General features: G+C 43.0%; 1 protein-coding gene and 1 pseudogene across 1 annotated transcript; both read right to left on the bottom strand.

Annotated features, from left to right (window-relative positions):
* Positions 1 to 524: 524 nt before the first annotated feature.
* Positions 525 to 1775, bottom strand: LOC107001162. The gene has a single exon (XM_015199314.1). It carries the CDS (start codon positions 1773 to 1775, stop codon positions 525 to 527), a length of 1251 nt encoding a protein of 416 aa, XP_015054800.1.
* Positions 1776 to 6125: 4350 nt separating this feature from the next.
* Positions 6126 to 12352, bottom strand: LOC107001161 (annotated as a pseudogene).
* Between the last annotated feature and the right edge of the window lie 1975 nt (positions 12353 to 14327).

Here is a 14327-nt window from a genome sequence, read left to right as displayed (position 1 = left end):
CTGTATTCGGCAAGCAAACGAACCAGGCTCTCTTTCTGAGTTCCATTCAGGTAGGTGCTGATCTTAACCTCTTTCACACATTCTGAATCTCCCAAATTCACCGTTTCCGTCTCCTCCAGATTCGGTTTAGGCTGATTCTCGAACTGTCGAAATTCCTCTGCAACATAATCTGGTTCCCCATTTTCTTCTTTATAGTCGTCAACCTCGTCGTCATTTGTCTCATTTTGTTCATTTAGCTCATGACATGACACGACATTGGCAGGTCTTTAACTTATGTTACTGAAATCATAAACAGACAAAATTAGGAAAGTAAAGTGTAACAAGCAACTAATAAACAAAGTTAAAAATAAGGAGGCTTTCATTTAAAACAAAAATGCAAACTTGGGTCATGGCACGGGCCATGTCGCTTTTTAAACATCACAACGAAAATTCAAAATTCGAACAATTAAGAAAATGCAGAAATGGTGGGTCTCGGGCCTCTTCCGGACAACCACCGATTTTAGTATGCATAAAATAACGCCTTTCTACCAAAGAGTTCGGGACATCAGGATTGGCGTGGAAGTCCAATTCTGCAGCATTTCCCCGGGTTCAGCATCACGAATGTCAGCTGGCTCGACCTCCTCCTCGATGATAGCATTGATCTCCTTGAAAAGGTCACAGATTCCTTCCCCGCAGTCTTCAGGCTCAGCATACTCACGGACTGGAAAGGATTGATACAGATGCGGGATCGGTTTAGCCAACTCTTGATCCTTTTTCTTCTTCATCTTCATATCGTCATCCGTGGGGGTGTACCCCAAACCATATTTTGATCCTTTAGCAAGGAATGGAACAGGTTCGATAATCCCTTGGGAATTTCTTCCCAATCCGAAACCTGGCTCGAACCCATTCTGCAGCATTACCGTGGCGATCATTCTGTACACGGCCGGCATGGGGGTCTGCGGGGCCAAATCCTCATCGGTGGCATTTACCAACTCCACCGTGTAAAAATCCGAACCTTGCGGCGTCTCGTCAAAGACCGACACCTGCTTGCCTGAGTGGATTCTCTCACCGTGAACAACTAGCTCCTCATTTTTCCATACCAGCTTCATCATTTGATGAAGAGTGGAGGGGACGGCTCCAGCCATGTGAATGAACGGCCTTCCCAGAAGAAGGTTATAGCTGGTGTCGATATCCAACACTTGGAACTTCGCGTTGAACTCCGTGGGGCCCATTTGGAGGGTCAAGTTCACCGCCCCTAATGTATCTCTTTGCACACCATCAAACGCTCTTACATTAACCTGGTTTTGCTCCAATTTTCCGAGGTCAAACCTCAGCTGTTTCAATGTTGACAAGGGGCATATGTTCAAACCAGATCCATCATCCACCAAAACACGATTGACGGCCTTTCCGCAGCATATCACAGTGACGTGTAGAGCTTTGTTATGGGATCTCCCTTCTGCTGGCAATTCATCGTCGCAGAAGCTGATGCGGTGTCCCCGAATGACTTTATGAATCATGGCGGCTACGTTATCGCTGCTTGTACCTGAGGGCACATACATGTCATCCAGAGCTTTCATCAAAGCCTGTCTGTGGGACCAGGAGCTCATCAGTAGGGCCCATACAGAGATCTGAGCTGGAGTCTTCTCCAAGTGTTTGACAATGGAGTAATCTTTAGGCTGCATCCTCCTCCAGAACTCCTCGGCTTCTGCTTCACTTATTGGTCTCTTGGCATGATCTTTCTTTTGCCCTCCGAGAGCAAGCTCATCAGGAGTGTAGCATCTTCCGGACCTAGTCATGCCTTGGGCCACGGCCGTTTCTATGACAAACTTGGGTTTGGCGAGAGTTTTTTAGGGCACCAAGGCAACAGCCTTCGTAGGTGTCAGAATGACGAACTCTCTCTTTTCCTTGACGCTCAAAGAAGCGACAACCTTTTCCAAGTCTTCTTGCGCAACAGGAGTAATCCTCTTGGTTTCACACTCATCTTCGTCTGTTTCTATCATGTTGATGTTTCCACCCCCATGATTCGGCAGCGGATTTGTATTGACGTTCGGCGCCACAGGCTGGAGGGAGACTACTTCTTGGTCGATCAGATCCTGGATCTTGTGCTTAAGATTGATACAGTCTTCTGTATCATGTCCAACACTGTTGGAATGATAAGCACATCTCTGCTCCGGTTTGTAGAACTTAGAATTGACATCCACGGGCTTGGGCCCCACAGGGTGGATGTATCCGGCCGCGGATAATCTTTCGAACAGCTTGGTCCGACTTTCAGCCAGCGCGGTAGAGTTTCTCGAGGGCCTCTTCTCAAACCTGGGACGAGAAGGATCATACCTGCTTTGCTGAGGGGGAGGAACTTGTTGATAATTGCGAGCATTTGGGCGAGGAGCCTGAGTTCTAGGGTAGGGATTTATCTGGTTATTTGGCACTGGAGCTTGGTAATTCGGGAGGGGGTTTTGATATGCTGGAGCTTGGACTTGATATATGGGGGAAGGTGCTCGATAGCTTGATTGTACGTTAGCGCAGCTGGGAGCGATATTCTGGTAAGGGGGTGGAATTTGATAAAATTGGGGATAATTTGGGTACACGGAGGGAAAATTTTGGAGATTTGGGGGTGGATTTTGATATGACAAAATTTTGGCATCCGGATAAGTGGGGGCAGCATTGTAGTTGCCGGAATGATTGGATTGTGGACGATAGGCTTTGTGAGACTTTGGTGGAGGTTGGAGCGGTCTTGAGGACGCGACCAGTTTTTAGGAGTTTTCCTTCCCCCGTATGAAACAGTGGCAACTTCCTCTATCCTCTTCCTCATCAATCCGAAAGATCCAGTGGGACGCGGATACTCGGGCTATCTTTCCCGACTTCAGACCGTCTTCAATAGTCTCACCAACTTTGACTATCTCGGCGAACTTGGCTCCGATTAGCAAAATGATTCTGTCATAGTATTCGGGCTCTTGCACCCGTACGAACACTTCTACAATCTCTTTTTCAGTCATTGGAGGCTTCACCCTCGCTACCTCTTTTCTCCATCTGTAGGCAAATTCTCGATAGCTTTCCGTCGATTTCTGCTTCATTTTCTCTAAGGATTATCGATCAGGGACTATCTCAACATTGTACGCAAATCTATCGATGAAGTCTTTAGCTAGCGCGCTCCAACTGGGCCATTGCCTGGTTTCGTGTGACGTAAACCATTCCAGGGCCTCCCCGCACAGACTCCGGCTGAACAACCTCATCAGTAAAGCCTCATTTTTGCCAACTCCCACGAGCTGGTCACAGTACGCTCTCAAATGCGCCATGGGGTTGCCTACCCCTCCGAAGGTATCAAACTTCGGGATTTTGAACCCTTCGGGAAGGTTCAAGTCTGGGTGGATACACAATTCTGCATAACTCAATCCGGGGACGTCTGGAACGCACTGCAACTCTTTCATTGCCCTTTTAATCTCCTCCTTTATGTCGATTTTTGCTTCTTCTCTTGCCTTCCACTCTCTCTCCTGCTCCTCGTAGTGATCCAACTCGGAACCGTGCACCTCATGCTCGGCCGGAATGGGAACTTGGAATGTGGTTCTTTTTGGGAGGGGTGGGGCTATAGAAGGACTCGGGACGTTTTGAGCAGTTTGGTAGTTTTGTGGGTAGGTTTGAGGATTGGTGTTTTGGTTTAAGTAGGGATGCGGTGCTTGGGGGTTAAAGGCGATTGGATTTTGATTTTGATTCTGGGGCGGTGGGGCTGCTTGAGTATTCTGGGGGTGTGGTGGCATTTGAGTAGGGTTATTTGGCAGCGGTGAGGGAGTTTGATACGATACGGAAGCATACTGGGGGTTTTGGGTTGTTAAATCTATTCCAGACAGATTATGCACGGGTGTTGACGGCTGGTTCTGAGTTGGATCCAAGTTGGACGAGGGGAAGTACATCGGAGGCCTCGCGTCAACAAAATTAGGTCCAAATCCGGGTGGAGGCGTGTCCTGCCTCCGCTGCATCTCAACTCTCATCTCGGCTATCTGCTGCATCAGTTGCGCGATTAGTTCATTTTGTTCCGCCACGGTGGGCTGAGCCACCACAACGTCTGTGAGACTAACCTCGTCGTTATTGTCTCCCATAGCTGTATTTCCTCTGTCAGAGTTTGGTCCGGGGAAGGAATCTGTAGGACCTTTCGATCTGGTAAAGTAGGGATGATCTGCCAGCTTTGATCGACACAGACCAGTTAAAAGTACCTGAGAAGTGAAACAACTCAAAAACAAATTTGTTAGCGTATATTCGGACTACAAAATACATAATATCACACAGAAAGCAGATAAACACACAAGTCGCTTTGTTTGAGGATATTTTAACCCACGAATGAGGACGGAAATACGTTTTTTTTTTAAACAAACAGGAATTTGTTTGTTTGACGCTATTCTCGGGAAGCTGAATCACATTGAGCTATGGTCTTCTTGCGGCTGCTTTTCGATGCCCGTTTGATCTTATCTTCATATCTTCGTAACACGGAGGAGAATGAAAATTTTTAGCGATAGGGGCCGGGCCGGGAAAGGCTGCCTACGTATCTCACAAGGAGAATTCAGGCCCAACGTAGTTCAAGGAAATTCATTCTTTCATTGCGATTACAAGGAAATTAAAAGACAACACTGAAATTCCTAGACGACGACAACAACATTTCGGTGATTTCTCCCCTTATTGTTGCGTCACTCCGTTCCTTTCAGACAATCGTAAATGGAGGCTTGTAGACGATTTCCTCCTCATCGTCCTCCTCAATTAATTCATTGTCGGGGCCATTGTTATCTGCTCCCTGGTCACGGGCGAGGTATTTTCCGCCCTTTAAGTTGCTACGGGTCGTCAATTCCTCATCGAGTGACGCGCTTTTGGCCAACAGTACGGCAGTCTCAACATCTATCTTTGCTTCTCTCGCCTTTCCTTCGTGCACCTCCAAACGAAGCAAGTTCAACCTTTTCCTCAAGCTTTCGGTTTCCATCTCAACCTCTTTCTTTCTTTTTATCTGCGACGCCAGGTCCTCATCCAATGTCACGGCTGCAACTTTGTAGATCGCCGTGGTCATATCGACTTTGAGTCCTTCCTCCTTAACCCTTTGAATTTCTCGAGTGACTCGTTCGATCCTTCTTCGCAACTACTCTTTAGTGAGCTCCGTCTGGACGTTCTTGCCTTTTTCCATAGCGGTGATTCACCTTTCCTGAGACGATAGAGCGGTATTTAGGATTTGTGGTATGGGAGATGGGCTTTTGAGTGAGAAACTTGAGACTTGGGAATTTGGTCGGGCATTTGTAATAGTGGCTTCCGTAGATTCTTTGGAATTTCTGGCTAGGAGTGGGTTTGCGATATCCTCATTCAAAGCAACATAACACATAAGCATTTAAATACACATATATATCGCGTCCTAAAACATACGTGGGGACCCTTTTGTGCCAAGGGTAGGCCTAGTGCATTCGAATGATGTACGTGTGAATTTAAACCAAATAAACGATTCCCCCCAGAATACCATTAAATAATGAATAAAAATAATCAAAAAAGGGAAACAAATATAAAGACAAACCCACGCAGAGGCCATTTGAAAGTGCAACAAAATCAGGCCCACGCAGGGGCTAAAGCAGTGTAAATACAAGTAAAAACCCACGCAGGGGTGATGTCCACTAAGCTGCTCCAGAAGATCCTGCTCCGTCGTCGTCTTTCTGAATTTTGTGTTGCTGAAACATATACCTCAGCATCAGTAGAAAACCTTCACCCAGACGTCCTTTGTCGTCCAGACTCTCGTATCGCATCCTCTCGATTTTCTGCTGGATCCAGTTGTCAAAATCGTCATACCCCTGCCTCAGTCTCTCGACCTCTCGAGTTGCCCTCTCAAGAGCGTCCTGATTCTGTACAAACTTAGCATAGACCTCCTTGGCCTCTTCCTTTATCTCTTGCAGTTCGGCCACTGCTTTGGACTCTCTGTCCATCACACTGCGAAAGCTACACGGAATCTGAAATGAGATATTTTATATGTCTTTCTTCAGCCATTCTTTGTAACCTTCGCCATATCCAGCGTTGAATCGGTCAGGGGCGATAGTGTCTTTACCCATGCGCTTGGCGTTTTTCCATTCTCTGAGCATTTCCGAAGCGTCATGCACTCTGTCATCCCCAATGTCATACACATAAGCGCCATATTACACTTCTCTGGGCACGGTTTGTTTTCTTCCGAATTGTCGCAAGACTCGAAATGGCGCGTAAGGGCGAATTCCCCGAATGCCCGGTAGAGGGAGCACGACATGTCTGCGACTCTCCACGACAACTTCTTTGGATATAAAACGGTCTAGCATCCATTGGAGGTCTTCTTCTCTCAATTCGGAGAAAATTTGGGCCCATCTCCCTCTTGTTCTCCGATTGTTCATATTTGCCAAGAATAGTAAATCGTTTAAGTCCTTGAGAGTGTTCTTGTTGTCGAGGGTGTGTAATTCCCGCGTCCCAGCACCCTTCGCCAAATGGCTGAGGATCCACCACTGGAGGAGTAGGTTACACCCTTGGAAATATCGGTGTCCTTCCTTGCACTTACCCAAGGCCCGATACATGTCCGATATTATGACTGGAGCTACGGGGTAGTATTTTGTCGTTCCTTGATTTTTGTATCCTTTGAACAAAGTGTGGACGAGCGTTATGACTCTGGTGTTGATGCTCAAACTCGGACCGTGCGGGAAGACCATTGTTCCCAACAATGCTACGGCAAACGCTAGGGGACGGACCTCGTTCCACTCTCTGTAGGAGATTTTAAACTCCCGATTGTACGCGGCGTAGAAACTCGCGTGTCCGAATCTAATATAGAGATATCTGAACATCACGTGGGAATCCTGACACCAATAAGTGAAGTCTTTCCTTAGTCCAAACCAATCCGCAATATTCTCTACGGAAGGTTTGTTGGGAATGAAAATATCCTCTTGTTTTCGGGCTCTTCTCTCTATCCCAGTGCCCATGGTGTCTATACAATCCCTTATCTCTTCCAACGTCGGGGTAATTTCGGCTGTTCCGAAATGAAAGACCATCTTCTGACTGTCCCAATACCCCGTAAGCACCTCGATTAGTTCTGGCCAACCATCCATGTTGATCAGCTCGGTAGGGCACCTACGTATTTGTTAAGGGTTCGCCTATGATCCCCGTCCAAATCGTTGTACCACATCGTAAGCTGAGGTGGAGATGAGACCACCATATCGAACTTAGGAAGCGATCCATATCTTCAAAATAGAAACCCGTTAGATTTTTCCCTACCCCCCAAGTTGGTTCTCACACATACATTTATTCGAATGTCAAACAATATGATGCGTCGTGAGGTCGAAGACCTTAGACTCGATTTTGGTGGTTTTTCTACTAAAATGGACTTAATACGCCTTGGGTATTAAGCTCCACCCTCCACTTCTCGATGACGACACCCGTCGAGCGGAGCTCGCGATTAGGTTAAGAACCGTTTTATGGGGGAAAGCCGTCCTAGGATGATGCTTAACTTGGTTTTGGTTTCGCTCTATCTTAGGCTTTCTAGAATTGTTTTCAAATTGACGGTTACCCGAGTCGGAAAAACGTCGGGGTGGAGCTATCAAACAACGCCGGATGACCGCATTCCGACTATTTGTTTGATACTCCCAAACGATTTCTTGGGTATATCTGAAGAAAGCCGCGGTAATCCGCATAACTTCCGTTTCCTAATGCAAACTATTTGGCGTTTGGCGGAATTATGCCATGAAATGCAATATTTCGAAGACTAAAGTAACTAAGCAAATAAATAGTTATCGCAAATAGTCAAACAAGTTAATCTTAGGGTTAGAATCCTCCGTTTCCCCAGTGGAGTCGCCATTCTGTTTTATCGGAAAAACATTCGAAAAGGACTTTATTTTGTTTTAAAAGATATTTTTGACATTTTAGGAGTCACCACTTAATTTTTAAAGAAAAATTAAGAAAACTTGTTTCCAAATAATTTAAACAGGAAAATCGTTTTGAAAACATTTTTAAGGGTTCGGGATTCTTATTAGCGTCTTAGGAAGGTTTTGAAGGCACCTAAGACGCTCCGCTTAATACGGTTTTCCGGTGATTAACAATTTGACTATGTTTAAAATTTTTTGCGAATTTTAAAGACAGATTTCTTAAATCTATTCGAACTTGCAAATTTAAAATATTATTGTTTTAAGATTCGATTTTAGTTTTAAGTTTGATAAAATAAAAGGCGTTCGATGGGGTTTGGAGTTTTTCTAACCCTAAACTAAAGGCATTCCAAACAAAAGCGTAAACAAGTAGTAAAGAGAGATAGAGAGAGAGAGATTTTTGGGTCCAAATTCGGGTTCTGTTCGCCTTGACCAAAATTTGGACCCACCTGCTTTTGGGTTTTTAACCCATTTTACCTGTACTAATCTAATCATACTAGAAAAATACAAGGAAAGTAAAACAACAAGGGCTTATGCCCATTACAAACAAAATACAAGAAAGTAAATAAAAATCCAATTTTGCCTTCTTCAACTTTCTTCGAACTTCATGGGATTTCGAATTTTGCATGCTAGTTTCGGCTGATTGACTCGAAGAAAGAGTTGTGAGCCTTCACGGCTCTCTCGGAATAATGGAGGACGAGAGTTTATAACAAACTCGGACGGTTTTACATGCACAAAGAGAGGAACAATGATTAGTGTCTCACATAACGAAACCGAAATAAATGCAAGGCAAATCAAAATAACATCCCAAATAATTATAACAACATGATTTAGACTAAGACATGGATGATTATTATAGGGAGGCAAATGCTAAGGAACTCAAATGGGTTTACATGCAAAGAAAAGGAATGGGGTAAAATAACGAATTAGTAAGCGTTCAAAATAAAAAAAAAGGAAAAGATATTAAAGGCCTTTGGAATCCCAGCAGAATTAACCAAATATGACAAAGATAATATCAAAGATATGAACTGTGAGAGGTAACTGCACAAAACTCGTGAAGAAAAACCCGAATAAACAAGCAACCTCTAAATGGCCTCCACAAGCTGGAAAAAGAAACAGAGGCAAAACCATTGCAAAGACTTGAACTCACGGACTGTACCATATATAATGAGATGCCTCAATTCAAGCCTAAACAAACTAACAAGTTGCCGACAATGGCGTCTAACAAGAGATGATAAATAATAAAACACACAAATTCGAATCATATTATTTCCAAGATGCTTTCATTTCGCAAAAAAAGTAACCACATCACAACAAAAGAAAGGTTTCAGCGGACTAAAATTTTGACAAAACAGAGGACAACAATATTGACCATAACTATATCAATTTAACTCGGTATAATGATTAGGCGGATGGAACAACTAAGAATAAGCACCAACAAACACCAAGCAAACCCCATAGGATGGCCTAACAAAGTATCAAAGTGAACAATAATATGCAATATGGGAACTCAAAAACGATGACAAATGCAGTCACTTAGATTCGGAGTGTTGACATCTTAGTTCGTTCATTCGACTTGAGGCGAAAGAACGAATACTGTGACGCCGAATATCAAACATTATCAAGAATCACGATGAATGAAAATAGATTAAGACGAGAAGAATAATCTAAAAACTATACCGAATGTAGCTATGAAAACCCGAAAGGACCAAGAACAGCAAAATTTGAACTAGCAAGTGACTTCGAGAACCTTTTTAACCACACATACATACTCAGCTCTTATTCAACAGGCAACTGACCAACAGCCTCAAAACACAAAGAAAACATCATCCTTCATGAGCTATCAGAACAACGTAACCAACTGAACGAACAACTACATACTCGAACAAGTAGAAAATAAAATAAAACTGCGAGAAGAGCAAAGTTGTATACCTTTTATGGGGCAGCAGAACCAGGACAGTCGAGCAGGAACGAGAAGGAACGACGAGCTTCACTGCCTAGAATCGATATCTACTTTGAATGGATAGATTCGAAAGCTTCGCTCAAGCAAGGAATTAGAACAAACTCTCCTTCGGAATGGAGAATGACTCCCTAATCGTCGAACGGCGAGTGTATGTAAAAATCCAACAAAACACTCTATGTTTTCTTTTGACCCCAGAGATTTCAACCAAAATTTCTCCAAACCAAAAATTTCCAACCACGAAATTTCTAACCCCCTACTCTGAAGAAGGGGGGGGGGGTTTATAGAAAAAGAAAAACTATGGTTTTCGGATTAAGAGGCCGGGGGGGATTTCAGGCCCATTTCTGAATTCAAAAATTCAAACCCTATCCAATCGAAGGAATATGCCCTGAAGATGTCGGATTCCAAACGAAAGGGAGTTGAGGTGGAGGGACGAGATTAATCGATCTTCCTTTGCCCTTGCAAGGCTCAATCTCGCCACCAAAAGACAAAATTTCTAGCCCCCCTGCTGCCAGACCTGCGCGAGCATACGAGTTGCAGAAGAAAACGACTCCAAAGAGCCGTTGCACAGCTCGTGTAAGAGAGATGAGGCGAGAGAGGGAGAGAGCGTGGGGAGATGAGGGAGAGAGCGTGGGGGAGACGCGGGTTTCTGCGGAATTATTTGCGTCTGTTTTTGTGGGTTTTTCTGGGTTTCCATTTTGGGGGAGGATCGCGTGAGGGGAAGGGGTTGAAGAAGGAAGGGGCTGGGTCGGTCGGGTTATAGGCGTTGGGTCGGGTAAGGAATGGAATGGGTTGGGTTTAAAATTAAAGGGGGTTGGGCCTGGGGAAAGGGAAGAATTGGGTTGGGCCGGAGGGAAAAGACACAAAGGTCCAAAAAGTATTTTAAAAGGGGATGTTGGGCTGTCTGGGTTGGGTTGACGTGTTTGGGCTTGGGAATTAATTTGGTGTTGGGTTGAAAGAGTTGAGGTGGGCTGAAATTAATAGGGGAAGGGAATTGGGTTAGTCTAACAAATAACCCATTAAAATGACGAATTTGGCCAAAACTTAAATGAAACAAATTCGTATTAATCAGTCAACGAGCTTCTTTATTTTAACAAAGTAATTTACTTAAATTGTAAAATAGTTATTTAAAATATAATCATATTAGTTTAATAGGATGCTTACCAAATTTAACAATATTTTTTAAATGATTTTTTGAATAATCATAAAATTTACTAATTATATACATAACTAGGTAAATATGTATATTACCTAAAAATTATGACAAAAGTATCCGAAGTAACATAAAATCCATGTATTATATTATTTAATTTTCGCAAAATTTATAAAACTAATTAATTTAAATTGTTTGGAAAACTTACGCAGCTCGATAATTAATTTATACCGATGCGGGTCAAAATTGGGTGTCAACAGATGTTTTTCTTCTTCTTCCTTTTTGAAACCAAATCCTTAACTAGTGCCGCAGTCGCGGATTTGTAGAGCGACACGACAACTTCGACCCTGAATCCTTCTTCTTTGACCTCTTTTGAATTTATCGTGTGATTTGTTCTATCTTTCTCTGTAACTTCTCTCCTATAAGTTCCTTCTTGATACTCTTACTCGTTCCCATAGCTGTGATTCCGCCTTTCCTGAGACTATAGAGTAGAGTTTTAGGCTTTAGGGTATGAGATTTTGTTTTTGATTGGGAAACCTAAGACTCGGAAAATTTGGTCGGACATTTTAGTAATAGTGACTTGTCATTCTGGAGATTTCTGACAGGAAGTGGATTTCTTATATCCTCATTCACAGCAACATAGCACATAAGCAATTAATAGAACATATATCGCGTCCTAAGCATACAGGGGACCCTTTTTTGCCAAGGGTAGGCCTAGCAAATTTGAATGATGTACACGTGAATTTGAACCAGATAATTAACCCCCCCTTAAACAATTTCACAAATGAATAATTAATGTTCACAAGAGGAAATAAAGGAACAAAATACGAAAGGCCAGACCTACGCAGGGGCCATTTAAATGTACAGAAATGCAATAAAGGCAGGGCGACGCAGGGGATGAAAATAACAAAAGTACATATAGAAATACCCGCATAGGGGCAAAATCCACTATGCTTTCCCTGATGGCCCTGCTCCTTCGCTGCTATCCTGAGTCTTGTATTAATGAAACATGCATCGTAGTATCAGCAGGAAACCTTCACCCAGGCGTCCTTTTTCTTCCAATCTCTCGTATTGCATCCTCTCTATCTTCTCTTTGACCCATGAATCAAACTCATCATAACCACGCCTTAGCTTTTCCACTTCTTGATTTGCCTTCTCAAGAGCATCTTGGTTCTCAATAAACTTGACATACATTTCTTGGGCTTTGCGTTTTACCTCCCTTAGTTCGATTACAACTTTGGCCTCCTTGTCTTCTATACTGCGAAAACTGCGTGGCATTGGAAAGAAGATACTTTGTATGTTATCTTTCAACCAAGATTTGTAAGTCTCATCATATCCGGTGTTGAATCGGTCTAGGGCAATGGTTCCTTTATCCATCTACTTGTCCCCTTTCCATTCTCTCAGCATTTCTGAAGCATCGTGCACTCTGTCGTCCAATATCGTACATATAGGCGTCATAGTACGCCTCTCGAGCTGTGGTTTTCATCCTCCCAAACTGTCGAAGGACTCAAAAGGGTGCATAAGGACGGATTCCCCAAATTTCTGGTAAAGGAAGAACAGGCTGTAAGCGGCCCTCCACGATGACTTCTCTCGAAATGAAACGATCTAGCATCCATTGGAGAAGAATCTTAGTTCGGAAAAAATCTGAGACCATCTTCTCCTTGTCCTTCGATTCTCCAAATTTGCCCAAAACAACATACCGTTCAAATCTTTGAGGGTGTTCTTATTATCCAAAGTATGAAACTCCCGAGTCCCAGTCCCCTTTGCTAAGTGACTCAAAATCCACCACTGAAGGAGTAGATTACACCCTTGGAAATAGTGATGCCCTTTCTTTCACTTTCCCAAGGCTCGATACATATCCTACAGAATGACCGGAGCGATAGGGTAGTATCTCACTTGTCCTTGGTTCTTGTATCCTTCGAACAAAGTGTGTGCGAGTGTTATGACTCGGGTTTTGATACTCTGACTCGGTCTATGTGGAAAGACCATTGTTCCAACGCTATGGCAAATGCTAAACGACGAATCTCGTTCCATTCTCTATAGGAGACCTTGAACTCTTGGTTATATTTAGTGTAAAAGCTTGCGTGCCCGAACCTGACATATATGTCTCTGAATGTTATGTTAGACTCTTGGCACCAGTAGACAAAATCTTTTCCGAAACCGAGCCAGTCTGTGATATTCTCTACAGAAGGTTTGTTGGGTACGACTATGTCTTCTTCCTTTCTTACTCTTCTTTCCAACATGTACCCACTTTGTCGATACAGTCTCGAATCTTGTTGATAGTTGGGGTGATCTCTACAGTCCCGAATTGGAATACCATTCTTTCATTATCCCAATACCCAAAGAGGACTTCGATTAGTTCTGGTCAACCGCTCATGTTGATAAACTCGGTTAGCACACCCATGTACTTGTTGAGAGTTCTTTTATGATCTCTGTCAAGATCATTATGCCATATTTTGAGTAGAAGCGGCGCTTCTACAACCATGTCGAACTTTGGGAAGCAATTCATACCTACAAAACAGAAGCTAGTTAAGTTTACCCACCCCATATTGGTATTCACACGTACCTCATTCAAATATTACGCAAAAATGATGTATCGTGAGGTCGGAGACCTTGGACACATTTCTGGTTGTTTCAACTAATGGACTTAATACGCCTTGGGTATTAAGCCGTCTTAAGCTAATAGTTAAGTTTGTTTTGGTTACGTCTATCTTAGGCTTACTAGAATTTGTTTCAAAGTGACGATTACCCGAGTCGGACAGACGACGGGGTGAAGTTAATAAACGACGTCGGATGACCGCATTCCAACTATTCGTTTATTACTCCCAAATGAAATCTTGTGTATTTCTGAAAGAATCCGTGGTAAGCCACGTAACTTCCGTTGTCCTAATGCAGCTATTTTTCGTTTTGCGGAAATATACCATGAAAATGCGACAATGTTATCAATATAACAGAAAAAGCAAGTAAGCAAGTTATTTACACATAGCAAAGCAAATTAGTTTTAAGGTTAGAATCGTCCAACTCCCCAGCAGAGTTGCCATTTCTTTTTTATACGAAAAAGAAAAATATATATTTTTTATAAGGTTTTGACTTTTTAGTGTCGCCACTTAATTTTAAGAAAATTAAGAAAAATGTTCATCCATTTAATCAAAAACAGAAGATCAAACGAAAGATTTTTTGGGGGGGGTCGAAATTCTTATTAACGTCTTAGGAAGATTTTTAAAGCATCTAAGATGTCGGCTTACTTGCGGTTATCCAAACAACTAATCTATTTGGCTAAAATAATCTAACTTGTAAAAATTACCTAGAGTTCGTTTGAAAGAAGATGATACTTGAGTGAGCTTTATTATTT

The sequence above is a fragment of the Solanum pennellii genome, chromosome 10, assembly GCF_001406875.1.
Source record: "Solanum pennellii chromosome 10, SPENNV200".
Taxonomy (NCBI): Eukaryota; Viridiplantae; Streptophyta; class Magnoliopsida; order Solanales; family Solanaceae; genus Solanum; species Solanum pennellii.
Note: the sequence above shows the minus strand (reverse complement) of the source record. Positions and strands in the feature narration are given on the sequence as shown.